Source organism: Dipteris shenzhenensis, chromosome 1 (genome assembly GCF_047967505.1).
Source record: "Dipteris shenzhenensis isolate YYH24624 ecotype China chromosome 1, Dip_SZ_1.0, whole genome shotgun sequence".
Lineage (NCBI taxonomy): Eukaryota > Viridiplantae > Streptophyta > Polypodiopsida > Gleicheniales > Dipteridaceae > Dipteris > Dipteris shenzhenensis.
The window spans coordinates 40,598,903-40,623,340 of record NC_141596.1 but is presented as its reverse complement, the minus strand read 5'-3'; the positions used below and the strand labels follow the sequence as shown (position 1 = coordinate 40,623,340).

The 24,438-nt window shown below is 43.0% G+C and overlaps 1 protein-coding gene across 2 annotated transcripts; it reads right to left on the bottom strand.

Annotated features, from left to right (window-relative positions):
* Nucleotides 1–1,559: 1,559 nt before the first annotated feature.
* LOC147905833 (Polynucleotidyl transferase, ribonuclease H-like superfamily protein) lies at nucleotides 1,560–23,282 on the bottom strand. Of its 2 annotated transcripts, none has more exons than XM_087381915.1 (9): nucleotides 22,760–23,282; nucleotides 22,581–22,656; nucleotides 22,349–22,415; nucleotides 22,158–22,242; nucleotides 21,904–22,012; nucleotides 21,689–21,777; nucleotides 2,597–2,661; nucleotides 2,434–2,515; nucleotides 1,560–2,322 (listed from the first exon to the last, which is right to left on the bottom strand). In XM_087381915.1, the coding sequence occupies exons 1-9, from the start codon at nucleotides 23,042–23,044 to the stop codon at nucleotides 2,299–2,301; spliced, it is 882 nt and encodes a 293-aa protein (XP_087238041.1). In that variant the 5' UTR covers nucleotides 23,045–23,282; the 3' UTR covers nucleotides 1,560–2,298. The 2 variants fall into 2 exon arrangements, with proteins under 2 accessions (XP_087238041.1, XP_087238032.1); XM_087381906.1 differs by having other exon boundaries at nucleotides 1,560–2,341; nucleotides 22,760–23,279.
* Nucleotides 23,283–24,438: the final 1,156 nt, after the last annotated feature.

Below are 24,438 nucleotides of genomic sequence, written 5' to 3'. Positions count from 1 at the left end.
GACATTGACGAAGAAGCCACAATTAACCATTGCTTTTAAAGTACCACAAGCAATGCCAAGGGCAAGCTCACTGATTCCATTACACATTTGAAGGTTAGGGCACCTTCGCACATGTTGACTACTAGGACAAAAATGATTGTCTTTTCCTAGGAATGGCAAGAATTACAAATTTTTATGGTTTGGTTACATATTAAGGGATACTTTATTTCCCTACTATGTAGAAGACACGACTAGAGAGATGGGGTAGGAGTTTCAAGTTCAATTTCCCCATGAGCTTTCTGACCTCATGAGCTTTTTAATGTGGGAGAGCTAGATGCACAAATAAAGTTGCAATATAGAACAAGCGAACATGCTTTTGTGAACTTTTGGATGTCTTATTTGGAATTGCTCATCACATCAATGAGCTTCTATTTGTGGGTTGATGTAAACATCGAGAAAGGCATATTGGGATTCAAGAATTCTTCTATTGTATCAATGTTGTCAAATGTCACTCTATTATGCAATTTGTGTTTGTAAAGACTGATTGTATGGAATGCCGAACACAATTTCAACATTTGATTCAATAAAGTGTCCCTCACGTCTCCAAACACATTAATCTTCTAAACATGAGCCATGCTATAATTGGATTGTATTTGAGTTTTAGCCTATTCAAAAAAGGCAGCCTAGGGCTTGATTTATGGAAGAACTGAACACAATTTCAACATTTAATTCAATATAGTGTGGCAACATTTGATTCAATAAAGTGTCCCTCACCTCTCCAACCACATTAATCTTCTAAACATGAGCCATGCTATAATTCATACTTATAATTGGATTGTATTTGAGATTTAGCCTATTCAAAAAAGGCAGCCAAGATTACGAGATAATTAAAAACAAAGCCAAACAAACATGGCAAGTGTAGGGCTTGCTTTATCCGGGATTTATGGAAGGAGCAACCTAGCTAGAGGCCAAAGGTAAGCACTTAGAGGGGAAGGACTTCCTTAAGGAGAGAGAGAGAGAGAGAGAGAGAGAGAGAGAGAGTGACAGAGACACACACACACACACACACACACACACACACACACGAAAGACTTCACAAAGACGTTAATCTACATGTGTACTACCTATGTAGCCAACGTTGTGAGAAAGCAAAAGAACCACTCAAGCATCTAAGCATGTAATCTACAATATTGAAATGGATTTCTGGTTAGTCAAAATAGTTATTTAGGAGTAAAACATACGTGCAAGGAGAAGTTTTGAGTGGGATTACATCAAATGCGTAATCCATTGCATCCACAATGCATTTATTATTGAAGATTGTTGAAATCGGGCCTTGTTTGAGAGTAGGTCGTTTGCACCATTCACTGCATATATCTAGATGAATCCAGGAACAAGCCCAAACTCATCCTCTAAAAATACAACACAACATGCAATATCAATCTCATGATAGTCACTCATAAGGTTGAGAACCATAAACTCTATCACGCATAGCAGGGACTAGCTACTATGACATCCCCACTGTTGTCATCAGCACCCAACAGTGGGACTATAAACATATGCTCTCCGACCCAAATCCACACATCCACACATACTTGAGCATCCATTTATACAAAAGTCTTCGTACAGAGTTTCTGTCGGCACTCCGGAGGTGAAGGGCAGACTCAGCCGTGACAAAGGCTAGCACTAAAGGAGAATGGTAATCAAAAAGTAGTCTAAATTCATTCAAGCTACAACTGCTTGTGAAGGCTATACGATTTCATTCTAGTCTCTCCCAAACAAGCACCCAAGTAAGAGAATGCTTAGATCATCTAGCTCATACGGCAACGCACCACTTAAAATAGAAAGAATTTATTGCAATATCAGCATTCATTGCAGTCAATCTGCTCCTAGCAGCTGTTCCTCTTCCAGATTATAAACATATGAACAATCTTGGATTTAGCTTGATGTGATTCTAATTTCTGCTACAAAAAGTTGCATCTTCTGAGAAAACGTCATTTGCACCATTTATTAGAGTCAATCTGTTTACACAGCAGGCTGTGACCCTATGGGATGACAAAAATATTAATGTCTTGGTCAGACAACTAGCATTATTTCGTTGGTTGTGCAGATTTCTGCTAAGCATGAAAAGCATTCACTGGGGTCATTTTATGTCTAGGCCACAGAGCAACTCAACAGTGACACAAATTAGGGCACAACTAATCTGTATCACCATAGTTGTACGTAAACCAATTTTCCAAGAACATAAAACCATCACCTTACAATTACACCTCATGCCTTAGGACTTCAGCCTCTGAAATAAGCTGTTCTCCCACTCTTGCTTCAGATGTTGGTAGACATACATGGCTGCACGAGCATCTTGTACCTGACCCATATAAGTTACCTTAATTACAGTAAAGGAAGACAAAAAAGTAATCCAATCATTCCAATCTCTTACAAGATCTAGCGTAGACTTACTGAACAGTGCTCGCCTTCTTGTATTTCCACACCTAGTATTTCAGCTGCCAAATGCCGAAGAGCTCTTGGACGTCCATTTTTACTGCATGATGAGAAAACATACAAACCTTTTACCTGCCTATAGGACTACTATTAACAAACGACAGTTGCCAGAAAAATTTACCTGCGCAAAGGTGCATATACAGCAGTATCTCGAATATCCTTTTTCGGATGGCTTAGGTACATGACCTTCAACGTACCACATAGAAACTAAGTAAGAGGCACTTTCACAGACCATTATAGAAACAAAATAAGAGAACTTTCACAGAGCACTATGCACATTGAAAGCAAGGAAACATTTTTTAACACCCAGACATTGTAAAACCCCATTTAATAGCCTGATTTCCTTCTAGGCAAGAGAACTTGCTCAATCAGGGGAGAAGGTCATAAACCTGTTGACAATCATGGTTAAATTTGAAGACCATAATCATGAAAATTTGGGACAAATTCAAGCTCCTTATACTGAGACAAGACAGTGAGGTCCATGGCCAATCACTCACAACACCCAGAACAGCAGAACCTCATGAGGAAAGGAGGGGAGGGGCGTTGCAGAGTTCTCAACCTCCAATATCTAAAATGTAAATGGATTCTAAGGAAGACAAGGAGAAATGCTTTGAAAACCACAAACTACTCCTTGCTATGTAATCGACAAGTTTCATATGATCCTATAATCACTAACGTTCCATTCATTGTCAATTCAACTATAGCAGCAAATTCCAAAACAAGAGGTTTCTTCCCAAGGAGTCAAAAAATTATATGCAATGTATCCCTGTACAAATCAGTGGGGACCGTGGTCCATAAGTCCCTGAAAGCAACTGCACATTCTCATTTGGCTAATCAGGGCAAGAAAACTGGTTACATGATTTAAAATTATATGCCATTCCATGCAACTGCAAACTTCTATATGCACATTTCCTTAAGCTTTGTGTCCAGCCAATATAATTCAGTCTGCATCCAGCCATAAGCTCCGACAACCAGCTATAAATTTCACCGCTACACTACAATATGTGCAAACTTTAGCCAGAGCCCAATACCTGAGGAGAGCTCACAAATAAAATCAAGGAGAAACATAAATGCAATCAAAAGTTCCCAAGTACTAAACATTTGTGATGTTAAAACAGAAAAAAGCACTGGTACATTGGTCGAGATGTCATTACAAAAAGGCAAGGCAAGTCATTGATTGGACGGATTTGAGCCGCTAAAAACTTGACACAAAATCACCACAATATCAAGAAAGACAGTTGAAACACCACAGCTGCAGACTGGGATCTTGTCACTGTCCAACATAGTGACTAAAACACGCGTTTTGGGGTTTTTGGTTTTTTATCATGCGTGTGACTGTGTGTGTGCGGCATATGTGTGAGGAGAGAGAGAGAGAGAGAGAGAGAGAGAGAGAGAGAGAGAGAATCCATATATGATAGACTTTATGTATTGATAATTATGTCTAGAATACTTTATATATTATGTATTTTTAATGTATTACTAGATCGTGTTTCTAGGCAAAACTCGAATCAAATCTCGATACGTTTCTAAACGAAACCTACGAAACGTGTTTTCTGGTAACACTTCTGTCCAACTACCTCAAGCAAATTCACCTCGACAATACAACAGCATATTAACTACTCTTTCTTGTTTAAGCATGTAAGCATAGTTGCCAGCCGAAACGGAGACGGGAAAAACTGAGGAAACGGAGTTTTCGACCCGTGCCGAAACGGAAATGGAAGAAACGGCAATATGGTACAATTTATGGATAAATTTTTATTTTTTTATACATAATACAATTATCAATAGAGGGCAAATTATACATGATACAATTATCTATACTTGAAGCACCATGCATGCTTCTATGATTCTAAATTCCTATGATGATTGATCTATCTAGAATCATCTGTTATCCATGAATGATGCTTCAACAATCAACATGTGTCATGAACAAGTTCTAACTTCTTCTAACTTCTAACAAGTTTGAAGTTGCAACTTACAACAATCTGAAATTTAGAAGTTAAATCAAAAGAGGGAGAAAAACAATATAATCAAAAGAGGGCAAAAAACAGTGATTACGAAATGGCGTTTCTGGAAGAAACGCCATTTCTGTTTCCACCTTTCCGTTTCCAAGCCAGAAACGGTTATTCTAGTAACTATGCATGTATTTGCAGATCCAATCAAAACTTACTCCAGCTACCATGATTATCAGGCATTCAAAGATTGTGATTCATGAAGTGGCCTAGGGTACAAATAATCAAAGAGATATTTAGCTCGACTCATGAGCTTGGCTTGCAAGAGAGAGGGAGAGAGAGAGAGAGAGAGAGAGAGAGAGAGAGAGAGAGAGAGGGGGGGCAGGGGTGCGGGCATGAGGGCAGAGATGTGTGCATGTATACATGCGGATATATGTGTGTGTGAGCGTACGCATGTGTCACACACACACACACAGAGCAAGTATGAACATTGCCAAGCACGCTATTCTAGGTGGTGGAGAAATTGAAATCGTATGTCTTAGGCCTCCCTGTGTTACACACACGCACACGCACAGCAAGTAGGATTGCCAAGCAAGCTAATCTGGATAGTGGAGAAATCCAATCTGTATGTCTTAGGCCTCCCTGAAGGATAAATAATGCAACCCCTTCCCTAGAAAATCATCACATATCAAACAGATAAAATGGATCTCGAACTCAACCTTGTAGAAATGCCAGTCTGCATATCTTTCCGTAGGAGTACCCTGCATATACCTGTCTCAATAAACTGATTTTCCTGTTCTGAATTTATTTACCCCTGCTAAAAGTACCTAATTATAAGATCTTAAAAGTTATCTTCCGACTGCTGTTAAACCTGGCAATAGAGCTTCATGTATGATGTAATAGCCAATATGCTGGATACATTCACCCATGGCATGGTCTAGTAAATGTTTGGACAAGAAGATATCCCTTGTTCCTGTGAGAAGTCCAGCAGATCCAAGCAGAAATGGAGAGAGACAGAGAGACAGAGAGAGAGAGAGCAAACCACTCACAAACTGAACTGGAAAGGAGAGAAATAGACACAGGAGACTGCAAGGGTTCTCAGGACAAAACCCCAAAACTGCTGGGGAAAACCTCTGCTCATATAGGCACCAAACTCCTCCACACTAAGATGCTACGAGTGAGGGAAGGGGGGCCTATATATAGGCAGCCACCCCCTCCTTGGTCGGCTGATCATGTGGACCGACCCCCGCCCTAGGTAGGCCGACCCCCTACAGCACATGGAGGCTGGCACACAGCCCTATCCGCCCTGCCATAGACAGGCCGACTAGGCCGCCTCAGCCTCCTGCTCTATAAAGGGCTGCCACACAGCCAAATAGATGACCTCCAACACCCCTATCAGCTCCTGGATGGAACATGATCTCCAGGGAGCTAGGGGAGCTCCTGGAACAATGGGAGAAATCCATCGTGTGATGCTCCATCGCTGAAGACCACCACAGGTACTGTCGAAGAAGCCCCCTCTGGGCAAGAACCGGCTCAGCACGATCACTCAGAACCTTGTACTGATGCTCCCAGGCCACAGGTGCGATGCATACTCCTCTGGTTCGATACTCGTACAATAATCCAACTGATACTGCAATCGGTGCAAGGTCTGCTTCCCTGCAAGGGCAACTGTGTCTCAGAGCTTTACAGGCTTCTCTCATGTCCAAACTGGTACATTGACCCCCCAGATCGATGAACCTTGGTGCTCTAGTAACAATGGGTATCCAACTTCTCACTAGGCTCATCTAAGGCATCTGGATTCACGCACTGGCGATCAACTGACCCATCCGGATCTCCAACAGCTCAACAGATAATCACTACAGCACTACACAAGGAAACCTCCTGCCCTATAAAGGGCTGCCACGCAGCCAAATAGGGGGCTGACCCCCCTACTTATCGACCGACCAGTAGGATTGTGGGCTTGTCGCCTTCCTTTCACTTTTGGTCCACCTTTTTCTTAAAGCAATCCTTTGCTATAAAGGGGCTCCCCCCTGCCATAGACAAGCCGACTAGGCTGCCTTAGCCTCCTCATGCCTATCAACCGACCAATAGGCTTGTGGGCTTATCGCCTTCCTTTCACTTTTGGTCCACCTTTTTCTTTTGGCAATCCTTTGCTATGTGGCCTAGCTTCTCACGGTAAATCCCAATTCCTCTTCTTCTTCTCTCCACTGTCTTCTGACTTGCCCCAACTTTGAGTCGTCATCATCCTTGGGCTTGCCTTTCCAGACCTACCCTTTCTACCTTTACCTTAAGGCCTTGTCACTAGGTCTGTTGAATTTCTTTGCCCGAGCTTCGTCTTGCAAGAGAAGGGGCACTAGTTCGTTAAAAGTCAATGGTGCCAACCGTCACCCTGCGACCATGATTGTTACTTAACCCTTGTAGCTTCTTGGAAGCATGCCAAGCAAGAGCCTAGCAATTTGAGCCAATCTATCTGTTGACATACTGCAGAGTGTTTTTTTCTTACCACCTTCCTCTTGGTGATGTGCTCTTAAACTGATTCCCCCTCTTCAATACGCATGTCGTAGAGCTCAGTCTCGAGGTCGAGAATCCTCGCAGCATTGATGACCTCATATGTGTCTTTGAGAATGGCCCATGCACCAAAAGCAGTGTCCACAAGCTAAATATACAGGAGAACGAAATCTACAATGGTGCCCATGATCATGGCCAAGGCCTTTGCATCATGCACTACCCAATCCCTTACTATATACACCAGGATCCATTGGTGTCATCGCTGCCCGAGCTGCATTTCTGGTAGGCTATACCTTTAGCTCCACTCATGTTGTAATCTCCCAGATCATTCGAACCACCAGGCGGATCCAAATCTTCATCTTCCAAAAAGCATAGAAACTTGGACGGGCAGTCTAGCAGCCATGACGAGGATGTGAAAGGTTTAGGAGGGGAGATAGTACTATACACAAAATCTTCTTCCTGAAACGGGATTACCTATTTCTCAGGAAGAGCTCAGGGCCGAGGGGTATCAGGAGTTGCTGACGAGGCACTGATACCATGTTACGATTATGACTGCTTGAACAAAAACCCTAACGCAGCGGAATAAACTCAAATCCCTCACTGATCTCCCTCTGATACACAGTGTGTGTGAGAGCTTGCAGATCTCAGACGCGTTGTAGAAATATGGCTCAATCACCTATCCAGTGGGATTCACAAAATAGGGATGCACATCCAAGACAAAGAATTATGGAGAAAACTCAACAAGAGTTTGAGCAGATGGTACACATTCGTATGCAGGAGATGGAAGAATTCAGAAGGGATCCAAGAGCTCAGCATCTATTTCAAGCAGAAACTATGCCTAGTGCAGCTTATGATGTGCCAATGCCAGAGGCACACTCTCTTGCACAGCCCGAGAGAGAGGGATCTCATAGGGGACGGTCTCATAGCAGGAAGAGATCGAGGCATCATCACCGATCTCCAAGCCCTTCATTGTCTACTTCAAGCTCAACTTCTGTATCTTCTTCTTCATCAGATAAACCATCCAGGAAAAGAAGGAAACACGAGGTCTACGAAGAGCAAGTCTTCCAAGACCAAGGAGTTCAAAGAAGGAGGTAAATCTGTTAGGTTTATTACCTTTAATGGTCAATATGGTCATACAGAGAAGGCAATGCAGTTCATTAGGCAGTTTGATGCTACATTTGGTACATAAAACTTTTCAGACTCCTCCAAGTTGAGAATGGTCAGCTTGCACTTAAAGGACAGCTAGTGCATGGTGGAGTGCACAGACCACAGATGGGTCAGCCCCAAAGAGGTGAAAGAGCTTCAAGAAAGCCTTCTACAACCAATTCATGCCTAAACAATTCAGAGATCATGTCCTTCATGGTTGGGACAGTTTACATATGGATGCAGGAGATACAGTGGAGGTGTACAATCAAAAGTTTTGGGATGCTTATTTGCAGGTTGCACCTTTCAAAAAGATCTCCAAAAGAACCCAACTGAGAAAGTATAGGGCAAGTCTCAATTCAAAAATTCAGACAGTGGTGAATACTCAGAGGTTGAAGAGTATTCAAGACATTATGCTTTCACCTTCGGTAGCCAGTCTCATGCATATGCAAGATCCAACCACAATGCCATCCTTGCAAGCAGGAGGTACTGAAAGGAAGAAACCTGATTTTTCAAAATCAGAAAAGAAAGAGTATCCCAAGGTTGAGAAGAAAGGGTTTCAGCCTCAAAAGCCAAGGGGTACTCAGTTTTCAAAGACATATAAAGGCAAATCCCAATTCACTCCTAAACAAATAGCTGAATTCCGCAGAGATGGGAAATGCTTTAGATGTGGGAAAGAGGGGCATATGGCTACCCAGTGCCCTGAGAAGCCTTCGGGTTCTAAGGAGCAGAAAAAGCCACAAGTATCTGTTGGGGTAAAGGCACATTGCCTACCCTTAATTAAAAGAATTAAAGATAGGACACCTATGACTGTCTTAAGACAGTCATAGAATAAACCTAATCCTAATACAACATAAGTGAGTTTGTGGTGTGGCTCACTCATCACTTCACACCCGCACTATTGTGTCTCTCTCACTCTCACTCTCTTGCTTACTTCCTCTCCTCTCTTCCCCCTCTCAACTGGTATCAGAGCCTCTCCCTAGCCACACCTCCTCTCCCTAGTCTCATCTGCCTTTCAAATCCGTTCCGTACGGCCGATCCGTACGGCCGTACGACGTCCGTACGACCGTACGGACAGATCTAGACCACTCGACAGTACAGCGGCGGTGTTTTTCCTGTTCGCAGGCTGCTAGGGCGGCACATTTTGCAGCTAGGGCGGCGCATTTCGAGGGCATCAGAGCGGCGCAGGCGGGCGCATTTCGACGCAGATCTGCAGGTTGCTGGTCGCGGGTGGCGCCGTACACATGAGCTGCTAGCTGCAGCTCGAGGCATTACATCCAGCAAGCAGCCAGCTGCTTCATAGCAGCTGCTACTAGCTGCTAGATCCTTGAGGAGTGCGTAGGCGTCGCCAGCCTGCTGCAGTGCAGCAGCATAGCTGCTGTGCTATACAGTACATCAGCTGTACGAACTGTCCGTACAGTCGTACGGACAGCCGTACACAGGTACGGACGACAGACTGTCCGTAGGTACGGACGACAGTCCGTCTGCAGATACACAGGGGTTGGCGTCGAACGCAGGACTTGGTGTTTTTTTGCTGCAAAGTTTTTTTTTTTTGGGAAGCGCGTGCTACAAGAAGTACAGCACTACAAGAAGGACAGCAGTACAGCAGAAGTTTCTATGCATTTACTGAGTGAAAATCTCAGTTTTGGGTGATTTTATCAAAGGGCTTTTGCCTGGATGTGTATGCAGTATATGCCTTGAGGCAGTGTGTATCCAGGGAGCACACATTTGCTTTATTTCCGCAGTGCATTTGGTGACATTTGTTGCAGGTCGCATTCTTTGTACGCACTTTGAAAATCTCAGTTGAGCCACGCTTGGTCAGGGCGCATCGAGTTTACTCGGTCCCTAACTGCCCATCGTTGACAGTGCTCAAAAGATTTTCTTCCTGGTGTCTGTACGTTGTGAGTTGTGTTGTTACCGAGTACACAGAAGCAGTCTCTGCATTACACATTGTCAGGTATAAGTGTTAGAGAGATTTCATTTTGCATGCTACCTCAGTGTTGAGGTGTTCTCCACTTGATTCAGGTGTCAGATCAAGGGGCTTTTGCCCAGACTTTGTTTGATAGCACTTGGGTTACCGACAGAGATCTTCAGATGCATTTTCTCCCCTTGGTATAAGGGTGATTGCTTGGGATTTATCCCATTTACTGTTGCAGGTTTTTGTGACAGGCTGAAGGGTCACTTACTTTTTTTTTTGGGGTGTCTGTCAAGTGGTTTCTGCAATTTGAGTCAGTGACATACCTCATCTGAGGTGGGAGAAGTGATCAGTACAGTCAGTACAGCAGTGTTTACAGCAGTGTTGGTGGTTTTGTCAGATAATTATGCACTGTTAAGCTCTTGTTGAGCAGCAGCAGCAGTCTGAAATTACTGTTTTTATGCCTTTTTTGAGCTCAGAACAGTTTGTCAGAAGGTACAGTATTTGCAGGGACATTTACTGTTTTGCTGCAGATTTTACTGACAGTAAAAACAGCACCTTTGAGAGTGCTTCTGGCTCTTGAATAGAGCAGTCTTTTCTGAGAAATCAGAACCTTTTTATTCAGTCTTTTTACTTCCAGGGAGTCACGTACTTTCCTCATCTGATATGGCATCAGGAGGAGGTGATTCTTCAATTCTGAACATAAAGAAACTGGAAGGAGCACATAACTATGCATTATGGGCAGAACAGTGCTTGAATGTTCTTCTGTTAAAGAAGATTGCTAAGCCCATAAGGGTAAAGGGTGTCAAGCCATCTGATATGGCAGCTGATGACTGGGAAGAGCTTGATCTGTCTGCGAGGGCAGCTATCATGCTCACTATTTCAGACACTCTTGTGTTCAATGTACAGGCTGAAAAGACCTCTTATGGTCTATGGCAAAGACTAGAAGAACTGTATGCCCAAAAGAGCTCAGCCAGTAAGGTTTATTGGCTGAAGAAGCTGGTCGATCTTCGCATGAAGGAAGGTACAGCTATGACCTCACACTTGAGTGAGTTCAATGCTATCTTTACACAGCTGATTGCACAGGGGTTGAACCTTGATGAGGAGTTCAAGGCTACTTTCTTGTTGTGTACTCTTCCTGAGAGTTGGGACACTTTCAAGACCACCCTGTCAAACTCAAATGCCACTCTTATTTATGCTGATGTAGAGAGCTCTCTCCTTATGGAGGAGATGAGCAGGAAGAATAATGCGGGCAGCAAGTCTTCAAGTGCTTTGCAGGTACAGGACAGAGGCAGGACTCAGCAGAAGGGGAGATCTGCTAGTAAGTCCAAATCCCGTAGTCAGTCCCGTGGCAAAAAGGACATTGAATGCTTTTATTGTGGCAAGAAGGGACATGTGAAGTCGAAGTGCTTCAAGTTCATACGGGATCAGAAAGCCAAGAAGGCTGAAACGAAGGATGCAGGAAATGCAAGCAAAGGCAAAGGCAAGGCCAAGGCAGATGACTTGGATGCAGTGAATGTTGCAGCAGAGGACAGTGACAGTGACATACATGATGTTTTATGCTCTTCTGCTGTAATAGCACATGCTTTGGTTATTGATGGCCATGACATGCACACCTGGCTCTTGGATTCAGGTGCCTCTTTTCATGTTACACCTCATAGGGAGTGGTTTACTTCCTACACAGGTACTCATGGAGTTGTTCATCTTGGGAACAACTATGCATGTCAGATTGCAGGGATTGGCAGTATACAGATAGTACTTCCTGATGGACAGTCATTTATGCTTGATGGTGTTCGCCATGTGCCGCAAATCAAGAAAAATCTGATTAGCACTGGCTTATTGGATGACAGTGGTTACCACACCACATTTGGGGATTCCAAATGGGTGATTACTGATGGCCATACTGTAGTGGCTGAGGGTTTTAAGAGTGATACCTTGTACCCTCTTTATGTTTCCAGTGTGGGTAATCATGTTGTTGCCATAACCGAGCTGCCAAAGGTTTCATTGTGGCATAGCCGGTTGGGACACATGTCTGTTAAAGGAATGCAAGAACTGTCACGTCTGGGTTATCTGCCGCCTCTCTCTTTTTCAGATTTGCCTACTTGTGATCATTGTATTTTTGGCAAGCACTCTGTCACTCCTCATAAGAGGAGAACTCCTCAGAATAGAGCACCACTTGATCTAGTGCACACTGATTTGTGTGAGATGCCACAGTTATCACTAGGGGGTGCCAAATATTTTATTACTTTCATTGATGATGCCACACGTAAGGTGTGGGTCTATTTCTTGAAGCATAAGGGAGATGCCCTAGATGCTTTCAAGAGATTTGTCGCTCAGGTGGAGAATCGGACAGGTCGTAGGCTGAAATGCCTCAGATCCGATAATGGGGGTGAGTATGTGTCACATGCTTTTGTGCAGTTTTGCCAAGCTAAGGGCATCAAACAAGAACTCACAGCCCCTCATAATGCATCTCAAAATGGTGCAAGTGAGCGGATGAATCGAACTGTTCAGGAGAAGGTTCGATGTATGTTGTCTTATGCTGCATTACCCCATGGCTTTTGGGCAGAAGCCGTGCAAACAGCAGTTCACATTATTAACAGGTCACCAAATAAGGCTTTGGAGTTGAAAGTGCCAGAGGAGGTGTGGTCTGGCAAGCCACCCTCATATAAGCACTTACGGGTATTTGGCTGCGAGTGCTTTGCTCATGTACGCAAAGATCTACGCACCAAGCTGGATCCAAAGTCTATCAGATGCATCTTTATGGGATATGGTGATGAAGGTGAAATGGGGTACAGGTTATGGGATCCCGTTAAACGGAAGATTATACGCAGCAATGATGTCATCTTCAAAGAAGATAGTGTACACAAGGAACCCGTGCAACCTGTGGAATACAGGAGGGTTATTTATGATGATGTTGGACAACCAAGAATGCCCATTTATATGCAGCAGCAGCCTGCTGCAGATCACCCTGTTCAAGAGGGTATACAGGCTGGAAATCAGCCAGATGATTTTGCCAATGATGTACCACTGGATATGCCAGCAGATGAAGCTGTAGCACAGCCAGATATGGTGGTACAGCCACCTGTCATTCATGAAGAACAGGCTGGACAGCAGCCTAATCCGGAACATTTTGTTAGGAGGAGCTCCCGTGCACAACGGCCTCCTGTCAGGTTTGTTCCAGGAGCCAATAATGTGGCTGATTTTATCATGTTGACAGATTGTGGTGAGCCTTCCAGCTTCAAGGAAGCTATGGGAAGAACAGAGAAAAAGAAGTGGGAGAAAGCCATGCAGTCAGAAATGGACTCCCTACTTCAGAATGATACATGGGACTTGGTGCAGTTACCTGCAGGCAGAAAGGTTTTGCCATGCAAGTGGGTTTACAAAGTCAAAGTGGATTCAAATGCTTTACCTCGGTATAAGGCCAGATTGGTTGCCAAGGGTTTTAAGCAGGAAAAGGGCATTGACTTTGATGAGATCTTTTCCCCTGTAGTCAAGATGACTACTTTGAGAGCAGTGTTAGCTCTTGTTGCTCATGACGACATGGATTTATGTCAGATGGATGTGAAGACAGCTTTTCTTCACGGAGATCTTCATGATGAGATCTATATGAGTCAGCCAGAGGGATATGCTGTTAAAGGGAAAGAACAGCTTGTGTGTAAGCTCAAGAGGAGCTTGTATGGACTCAAGCAGGCGCCAAGGGAATGGTACAAGAAGTTTGATGCCTTCATGCAGTCCCAAGGATATCTTCGGTGTGAGACCGATCATTGCTTATACACCAAACGGGCAAAGGATGGCAGTTTGATGCTACTCATTCTGTATGTGGATGACATGCTTATTGCCAGTAAATCTCAGTGTTTTGAAGAAACAACTGCATAAGTCTTTTGACATGAAAGACTTGGGTGATGCAAATCATATTCTTGGCATGCGTATTACTCGTGACAGGTCCAAGGGACTTTTGTTTCTGTCACAGAAAGAGTATATTGACAAAGTACTGCAGAGGTTTAAAATGGAGGGGGGGAAGTCCATTAGTACCCCGTTGCCTCCACATTTAAAACTCAGCAGTAAGGACAGCCCCAGATCAGATGATGATAAGGCTGAAATGGCCAAGGTTCCGTATGCATCTACAGTTGGATCTTTGATGTATGCCATGGTTGCCACTCGTCCGGATATTGCTTTTGCGGTGGGAGTCATCAGCAGGTATATGGCAAATCCAGGCAAGCGGCATTGGGAAGCAGTGAAAGGTGTCTTGAGGTATCTCAAAGGTACCAAAGACTTGTGCATATGCTATGGTAGGAAGGATGCATTGGTGCATGGTTTTACAGATTCAGACTATGCAGGGAATGCAGATAACCGGAAATCTACTACCGGTTATATTTTCACATTTGCAGGAGGTGCTATATCATGGGTGTCTCGGTTGCAGAAATGCGTTGCACTGTCAACCACAGAAGCTGAATATGTTGCAGCCACTGAGGCCTGCAAGGAAGCAATATGGCTTACTCGGCTGGTGGGAGATTTGGGCATTACAAGTGACATGCCAGTTTTGCATTGTGATAGTCAGAGTGCTATCATGTTGGCAAAGAATCCGGTCTTTCATCAGAAGACCAAGCACATAGAAGTGAAATATCATTTCATCAGGGAGGTACTGGAAGACAAGCGTCTTGAGCTTGTGAAAGTACATACTGATGATAATCCTGCAGATTTGCTCACTAAGAGCTTGCCTACAGAGCGGTTTGCACATTGCCGCCACATCATGGGATTAGGATGAGACCATTCTTACTTTATGGTCTAGTATACAGTAACTGTATATTGCTGTAATTTTTATTCTTTTCTCCCCTTTTTGGCACATTGGCCTTTAGGTGGGAGGTTGTTGGGGTAAAGGCACATTGCCTACCCTTAATTAAAAGAATTAAAGATAGGACACCTATGACTGTCTTAAGACAGTCATAGAATAAACCTAATCCTAATACAACATAAGTGAGTTTGTGGTGTGGCTCACTCATCACTTCACACCCGCACTATTGTGTCTCTCTCACTCTCACTCTCTTGCTTACTTCCTCTCCTCTCTTCCCCCTCTCAGTATCACCGAGACAAATGGTGGGAGCAGTCCCAGATGTTTTGGGTAGTACCTCAGACCCAAAGGAAAAAGAGCTTTTGCTATCATGGGGAAAGGTAAGAAATCAACAAGCATTAATCCTATTTGATCCAGGGTCTACACACAATTTCAGATCTTTGGACTTAGCCCTGAGATTAGGGATTAAAATTGAAGAGCTAAGCAGAGTTCTTGACACTGATCAGATGTTCCATGGAAATCCAAAGCAAGTCACTCCTTCGATTGGTCTTCTCAAAGACAGAAGAAGAGCACAGAGAACATCTTGCTTTGGTGTCTCAAGGACTTCAAAATCATCAGCTTTGCACCAAGAAAAGTGAATTCTTTTCGGAAGAGATCCATTATCTGGGGCACATAATATCTAAGAATGGGATACAGATGGATCTTGCAAAGATCCGAGCCATCCAAGAATGGCTAGAGCTGAAAACTGTGCATGAGGTATGTAGCTTTTTGGGACTCTGCTCCTATCATAGGAGATTCATCAGGCATTTTTCTGATATTGCAGTTCCACTACATGATCTTATCAAGAAAAATGCAGCCTTCACATGGGGAATGTCACAGGAGAAAACATTCAATACACTCAAGGAGAAGTTGACTACAGAGCCTATTCTTGTAGTCCCGGATCTTTATCAAGCTTTTGATGTTGATTGCGATGCTTGTGGAGAGTGTGTTGGGGCTGCATTGCATCAGAATGGACACGTGGTAGCATACGAAAGCCGAAGATTGCGTGATGCTGAGAGATATTTGGAAAAGTACGAAAAAGAATTGTTGGCTGTAGTTCATGCTGTGAATACATGGAAGCATTATCTTTTGGGTGCAGATTTTACTGTCAAAACTGATCGCCAAAGTCTAAGATATTTCTTATCACAAACTAAGCTCTCTAAAAAGCATATGAAATGGGCAAACATGCTGTCAATGTATCATTTTCAGATTGTCCATACTCCGGGAGCAAGAAATAGAGTGGCTGATGCTTTGTCCCGAAGACCTCAGGTACATAATGTGACAATTGCACATCACAGGGATCTTGAGGAAATGAGGGAGCAATATGCCAATGATGTTGATTTTGGTAAAATATTTCAGCAAATACAAGAGGGACAGTCCTCCAATCAATATTCAATGAAAGATGGGTACTTGATGAAAGATGACTATTTATGCATCACCCAAGAGATGAGGCAAAAGATTTTGGATGAATGCCATGCACCTCCGTATGCAGGACACCGAGGGATTACAGCCACAACCCAAGCTATTGAGAGGTATTCGCAAAATGCCTTATTGGCCAGGTATGCGCAAGGACATACACCAGTTTGTCACAAAATGCCTTATTTGTCAGAAAGTCAAGTATGACAGAGATAAGACACCTACTTATCGATGCCTGTTCCCGTGCCTCAAGCACCATGGGAAAGTATTGCAATGGATTTTATCTTTGACTTGCCACAGTCAAAGTCTAGAAATGATGGAATATGGACTATTATTGATAGATTCAGTAAGCAAGCCCATTTTATTCCAGCGCGCACAACCATAAAGGCTGATCACATGGCCGAGCTCTTTTTGGTACAGATTTTCAAGCATCATGGTATGCCTAAATCCATTGTCAGTGATCAAGACCCCAAGATGACTAGTTTATTCTGAAGAGCTTTATTTGATAATATGGGGACAAAACTGAATTTTTTCTCTTCTTTTCAACCCCAAACAGATGGTCAAAGTGAAGTGGCAAATTCAACAGTTTTGGATCTGCGGAAATGCTACGTGGCTGAGCAGAAATCAGACTGGGAAAAGTATGTCCCACTAGTGGAGTTTGCTTATAATAATACAGTTCACAGCTCCACTGGAAAAGGTCCATTTGAGGTCATTTATGGGAAGGTGGCTCTTCCACCCATACTTAGGACCAAAGATGAGATATTTGCAAGTATGTAAGAGACCTTGAAACAACTTTCAGCCAGGTTCGGACAGCCATTGAAAGATCTCAGGAAAAGCACAAGAAGGCTACAGATAAGCACAGAAGGCAGATGGATCTCAAAGGAGACTGGGTACTCCTAAAGTTTGAGAAAGCAAGGCTCAGGAAGCTCAAGGGTAAAGAAAAAGTTTATGTTAAGCTATCTCCTAGGTATTATATGGACCTTTTCAGGTTACAAAAGAGAGAAATGAGGTGGCTTTCAGATTGGACTTACCAGAGCATTGGAAAATTCACAGTAAAATTCAAGAACTATTCAGCATTGAATGCCAAGTGGATGGATGAGGATATGCTATCAGATCATCCACAGCTCTTGGATATTTACAAAGAGGCTTTTCAGTTGAGGTCAATTGAATAGAAGCCAAGGGGATGTCACCAAGATGTAAATACTCCAAAGAAAAAGATTTAAATGACCAATTATTTGATCATGATTAAATGTTCTCAATATATTTAATTGTGTTCAAAGAGAAATATTTATTGGTCAAAGAACCTAACTTCGGTTAGGAAGACTTGGTTTAATTAACCAAGATGTGCCAACTTCGGTTGGAGAGACTCGACATTAATTAAAGTGCTTTGATGAATAATCAAGCCTTTAATTATTTATCGAGAGTAATTAATCTCGGTTAACCCAAGAATCTGTTTATATGTTTTGTGCACATGTGATTAGAGGGGGACACCCCAAGTGACTAGGATTAGTCAGAGTTTTTTTTATTTATTTGCATGCAAAGACTAACGATTAATGGGTGCCTAGTCGAAATGCATTTAGAAAACATTTCAGGTACCAAAGACGGGTTTAAAATACCCCGAGATCAAGGAGCTTGGTAAAGAAACGAAACATGGTCCATGTGACCCCGAAAAAGAGGCCCTTTGAGGCTTGTATTCTAGAAATAGGCTAGAATAGTGACATGTGGCATGTTGACAAGAAAGGGAGCTAGTCTCCTTGTAAATTCTAGTCTATTCACGTTTTTACACAATTTTTGTACTGAGATTTCTGTAACCTTTTACAGAGAAATAAATATAAGCCCAAAAGGGGGATCCAGGAGAGCAAGTTGCCCTTGGATCTAATGCTGTGTCTAAGAGAGAGAGAGTTTTATTACATCCTGAATTTTGTTTCAACAAGTACCTCTCCTCATCTTGCCGAGAAAGTGTGAAATGCCCTGCCAAATCCTCTCAGTCCCAAATGTAAATGTTAAATAGACATACCTAGATGAATCGAGGAACATTCCCAAACTCATCCTCTAAAAACACAACATACTGCAGTTTCAATCTCATGATAGTCACTCATAAACTCCACCACGCATAGCAGGGACTAGCTACTATGACATCCCCACTGACGTCATCAGCGGCCAACAGTGGGTTTAGACCATAGTATAAAAATATGCTCTTATAAATCCACACCCACACATACTTGAGCATCCATTTATACAAAGTCTTCGTACTGAGTTTTTGTAGGCACTCCGGAGGTGAAGGGAAGACTCAACCATGACGAAGGCTAGCAATGTTAAACAGACTCTAAAGCAATGAAGCATTGTAGACATTCAAGATCAGCACCAAAGGCATGTCCCTAGGTACTGAAAGAGCCCAAAAAAAATGGATTTGATAATGTTGAGGCCTCCCTCATGTATAGGCAAGATGATAGCGCTCCAAGCGACTCTGGCCCTCATGTCTTCTGTGCCATGAGATCCCGACCAACAATAGTTCTATGATGATCTCTTGAATTAACCAACACAAGAGGCAACAAGATGTGATATATCAAGCATAGGCTTATAAAACCTAGTTCACCACAATGGCTCTGAAGGCTAAGTCTAAGGTAGTGGAGCTTCGATAGAGTAACTTCCTCTTGATGTTCTCCAAGACTATTGGGTGGAAGTCACATCCACACCTACTTGGCAACCCAAATATCAATGTATACAACAATAAGTCTAGACCTTGAAGTAATGTCTCAATCATTAGCTAAAGACATTGTTTAATCTATACTCTATACATGTTCATTTATCTTCTAGATGTCTATTATCTATCTCAAGAGTAATATACTAGGTGCTTGAACACAGACACGTGACCTTATATATACTCACCTACTCTAGGGATAGATGGTACTCTGGTTCCAACTCATTATTTGCTCCTAGCTAATTCATTGGTTATACACTATACCATAGATGTGGCTTATGATACTACATACCAAGGGTTACACTCGTCTTCCCTACTCCCTCAGTTACCATTCAAACCATAATGGCAAGTTCACTAACTCAACAATCCATAATATCATCATAAAAACCAATTTTTTTGAGTTCTTCCTAGTTAGTCCATCCTCAATGTCAAATATTAGATTAAGATCCTAATCACCTCCAAAGATCAACATGAGAGGAAGGGTCCACTACAGCAGTATTGGAACAAAGTAGATGCTACTTTTACACAAAATGCTAAAGATCTTGAAATTTTTGCAAAAGAGGATGCTTATTTTTTAAACTTCTCATGGGACCATAACCCACATCTTACTCTTGCGAGAGCTCCCCTGAGCAACTTCTTTAGCAGCAATGAAGATGTCGTTGCTATGAAGAAGTTTCAGCCTTAAATCAGTCACCTACATAAACTTACCCAAGTTGCTAAATGCTTTTCTTGTCTCCTCCATGGAAAAGTAGCAGGAAATTGTCTTTCATTTAACTTTCACAAGTGAAAACTCAGTGATTTACCCATCTATTCCCTATCTCCTCAAAATCCTAGATCCTCTTAGCCAATCTTATGATGGAAGCTCTTGAAATCACCCAATGAATACTCTCGAATTAGTCAAACTGCTTCCCAACAATGAAATCATCAAGGTAGACAAAATTTCAAGGTATGTGACATTGAGAGTACCGTGTGTCCCACATCCCTTTAAATAATACCTATTGGATTACACATTAAAAAACTTCTTTCGGAAAAGAAACCTAGTATACTATATGGTTTTTAACTTGAAACTGTAGTTATCACTGACATGCATTAATGCATTTATGCTTTCAGCACAGCATTTTTTCATGTCAAATTTTTACGTAGCCAATATCGATATCAATGCCAGCCTCCACAAAGCCTCATCTAAGACTTTTGGAACCCCGTTCCACTTGCTGTTCCTAAACTATGGCATTATCACCAGTCAAGAAAAAGGAGACCCCTCTGGCTCCTTTGCGCAGCCCACACGTTGAAAAGGAAAGTAAAATGATGATTTTTTACAGGTAGCTGTGTGTGTTATATCTCATTTTCTCCATTAAAAAAGAAAGTCAGTATCATGAAGTAGACAAAAACATCACCCTAATGCAACGAGAAAAGGTAGCAGCCAATAGGGGGGAGAAGACAGTAAAGTGAACACAAACCAACCATGGGAAACGGGGGAGACAGGGTCCAGAATCTAAGGGACACGTTGAAATTGATGTTTTAACGTAACAAGCTGGCTTATTATTTCTAGTAACCGACTATGAATGTGACGATAGTGGAAGCGTGGAAGTATGAGGGTGCAGCATTCTTTTGAACAAAAACTTGAGCATCTACGAATGTGAAATTAAAAAAAGGGAAGATGTGGACTAGGACACGTGCATGCATGACCAGAAAAACTTAGGAAGAGAGAGTCAAGTTGCAAAGGCAAAAGATACGTTTAGCTCTCTAAGTAGGGTGGAATCTGTTCATCTCAGGCTGCTATATCCTGCATTATGGGTCTCCCTTCTACAAACCCCTATGTATCAATGAATAGGAGGTCAAAGAGGAGTGTTGGGAAAGGATATCTCAACACATGAGGAACAGCCCAAAAAGTAAATAAACACAGACATCACGTAACCAGCACAAAGGTAATGCTTATTCCAAATTAGATGACTAGATGGAGAGACATAGATGCCTAGATTCATGAAACCAAACAAGCCTGCAGTTGAATTCATTACTTGCTATCTTCAGATGGAAGCATAGATAAGTTCAAAGATTTCGAACTCGAAGCATTGCAACTGGAGTTGAAATATAGCAGAATTGAGATTATTGACCAACAGTAGAACCACAAAGAAGAACCCAAGGGACAATTTTGTACTTCGTTTATAAAATGGATCACAGAAAAGCAGAAAGGTAAGCAAATATGATGAAGGAAATTTTTAAATTGACAAAAGTGGAAGCATATGAAGTCCTAGAGGAGAGAAGGGAAGCTTTTGGGACGAGATCATGGATCCATGTTTTCTAAAGGCTAAAAACGAAGCAAAATTTTGCAAGAAACAGATGATCTGCAAGGTCCAGTTACATCTTCATCTTACATCTCTCATATTATTAAATATTGGCATCGTCCAGCTTATATTTTGTGCACATGTGACTGCTTATGGCTTGGCATTCAGCAGCGGACACATGACGTGATCCTAACATGGAAATTTTTACCCTTCCTACTCAGTTTCAAAACACCCCTAACATCTAACACTTGCAAACGGAACGTCGTCGGCTAAAAGCAACTAATTGCATCGAGCATGCGATCGTTTGGTAAAAGGTTGGTATAACTTCTTGCAAAACTGTGATAACAATGCCGGTACTAACGTTGCTATCCACACTATCATGTAGTCATAACGCAAGATAAAATGAGCAAAGGAGCTAGCATTCACGATAAGAGGATCCAACAAAACCACCACATGTAAATAACAGACCTTGAGATCATTTTGCACTGCATGGCCAACCAATAATCGACCAGATATAAGCTGTACGACCTCCTTTTGTACCACCGAAAATTCTTTGGCTGTTAATACATCAAGAAAAGAAGACATGTTCAATACAGAAAGATGATGACAGCAAAAATATATATGCATTGGTTATGGTTTTACAAAGAACACCCCAATTCTATTTAGTTGGATCTGATATGCACCTTTTCTTAAATCACTAGCTCGAACCCCACTAATGTGTGTGCGAAAATCTGTGACCAATTCCATGGGACGTACATGCTCGTCATACACCACGTTACCCCAAATATTCACCTGTCCAAGTAATCATAAGCGGGACCCTCTAGGTGACCAAAAGCAATCAATATGCAACATATCAACTGGAACATCACATACGCAACATCCTAGATTGGCAAATCAATCGACAATCGGCTAGGTGTCTTGCTTAGCAGAGGAATACCAGGCTGACTCTCGCAAGTGCACTTCTTCTACCATCCAATCCGACTCCCACCATCTCACAGTCCATGGCTAATACGTGAGTCAAGCTGATACACATTCATTGACATTTTTCTCAACAGCTAGCACGATCGTTATTTCCTACATCACGTGCAAGAATTTGAAAAATAGTATGTAATGCTGTAGATGGCGTGCCTGCTATCAGCACTCCTGGGAGAAAGGCCACCCGGTTGCATCTCTTTCGAATTCGTAGCAGTTCCAGCTTGTGAAAATTTGAGATAAGGACGATGAATTCAACAATCGAGCAAAGGAAGCAGTCCCCCCCCCCCCCCCCCCCCAAAGAAAAGACTTATATCGAGCTTTGCTCTTGAAATTCAAAAGAGTACAAGTAGTAATGACTTGAAGGTATGTGTGTCAGCAAACTTACTTTCATTCTTAGCTGTTTCCGCACTATTCACAGGTCTGAAGGAACGTCGAGCTCCCGTATGACCTTTCTTCAATGTCTAAAATACAAAAGCACAGATAATGGACGGTCAAGGGCGAAACATAAACCTTGCTAAATCTCAACGAAGTTTGAAGAGAACTAGCGAAGGGTAGCGCACCTACAGCTTGAAGGAGCTTCCAGTTGGAGTCGATTGTCTGGGGGGAGTTCCCAGGGGGGGGATTATTGGGTCGAGGAAGATGAGATCCGGGAGGGCAAGCAACCTCGAAAGGAGTAGATGTGCGGACGTTATCGTGATCTGGAAAGGAACCCAGATTCGCTTTCTTCTTCCTTTTGAATTTGTGCAGCTTTGTGCGAAGGGGAGCAGCTGCTGCTGCTGTGGGAGGAGCTTCTTTGTCTGCGTGGGCAGACGAAGGAGGTCCTTTAGACTTGGGATTTCCAGGAGCCATATCCCAGCTCGATAGTGGGATGTGCTTGCTACTGTTTTCAAATTAGCTCCTCAATGCCTCTATAAATGCCATCTCCCAGTTTTAAGGTATGTCATTGGACTGTCTCCATGAAAGCTTTGCTGAGTTTGACATGGCAGTTTTGAAGCCTTTGCAAACTACTACTTCCACTAATGGCATCGAGAATGGAAGGATCTCAACCAATGCCTAGCAAAGAAGAGCCTTGCTGGGCTATAGCAGTCTTGAAGCCTTACTACTAATCACACTAGTAGCCTGACCCGTCAACAACGACGCGCTACAGACCCGCTCCGCTGGGATTTTAAAATGTCTTTGATTTCAAGAAATAAAATTTCAAGCTTCAAGGACCCCTCCATTGTAGCCATCGCATCACTTGGCTTTATGCTCAGTCTACTCAACTATTCAGCTAGATGAGCGACCTTCTATTGTTCATCGAGGGGCAAAGCATTCACGTATAAAATCCCCCCCCCTCCCCACCACCACACACACACACACACCTACATTATGCACTCTCTCTCTCTCTCTTTCTCTCTCTCTCTCTCTCTCTCTCTCTCTCTCTCTCTCTCTCTCTCTCTCTCACACACACACACAACCGAACTCTCTTGCGACTTTTCCCTCACACACACACGCGCATGCACACATAAACACTTAAAATTAGGAGACATCACACATGAACACTCAAATTTAGGTTCACTCTCCCCTAAATGGCTACCATATGGCAACTCTTCCCTAATAAACAATTCGCATAAAATCTCTCTCTCTCTCTCTCTCTCTCTCTCTCTCTCTCTCTCTCTCTCTCTCTCACACACACACACACACACGCACGCACGCACGCACGCATCCACATATATAATCTCTCTCTCTCTCTCTCTCTCTCTCTCTCTCTCTCTCTCTCTCTCTCTTTGTCCACGTGTTAATTTGCCATGTATCATGCCTGGCCACCATGTAGTATCTTTGCACAGGGATTCGTAGCCACATCACGTCCCTCTCTCTCTCTCTCTCTCTCTCTCTCTCTCTCTCTCTACTTCTCTGCTACCTCCTCTATTTGAGCCACTGTATCTAAATGTGCCATGTGGCATCAGTGGGTTGGGCGTACTGCTCGCTAACCACCACGTGTGCAGATCGGCCTGGGCGCTGTCCTACTCCATGCCATGTATCCCCACCGACTGGCAGCCACGTTTGTAGAGCGTCGTCGCTAGAGTCGCGCCTGTGGCACGCATTTACTTCACATGTGCATGTGGTTGTACCGCGCCTTCACCATGTGGCAAGATTGCCTTCACGCCCACTGCGCCACTGCACCTCCCTGAGCAAGGTACTGATGGACTCCGGGTTTCGCTCCCTACGTGCCATGTGTTAGGATGAGCAATCGCTCTGTCCCA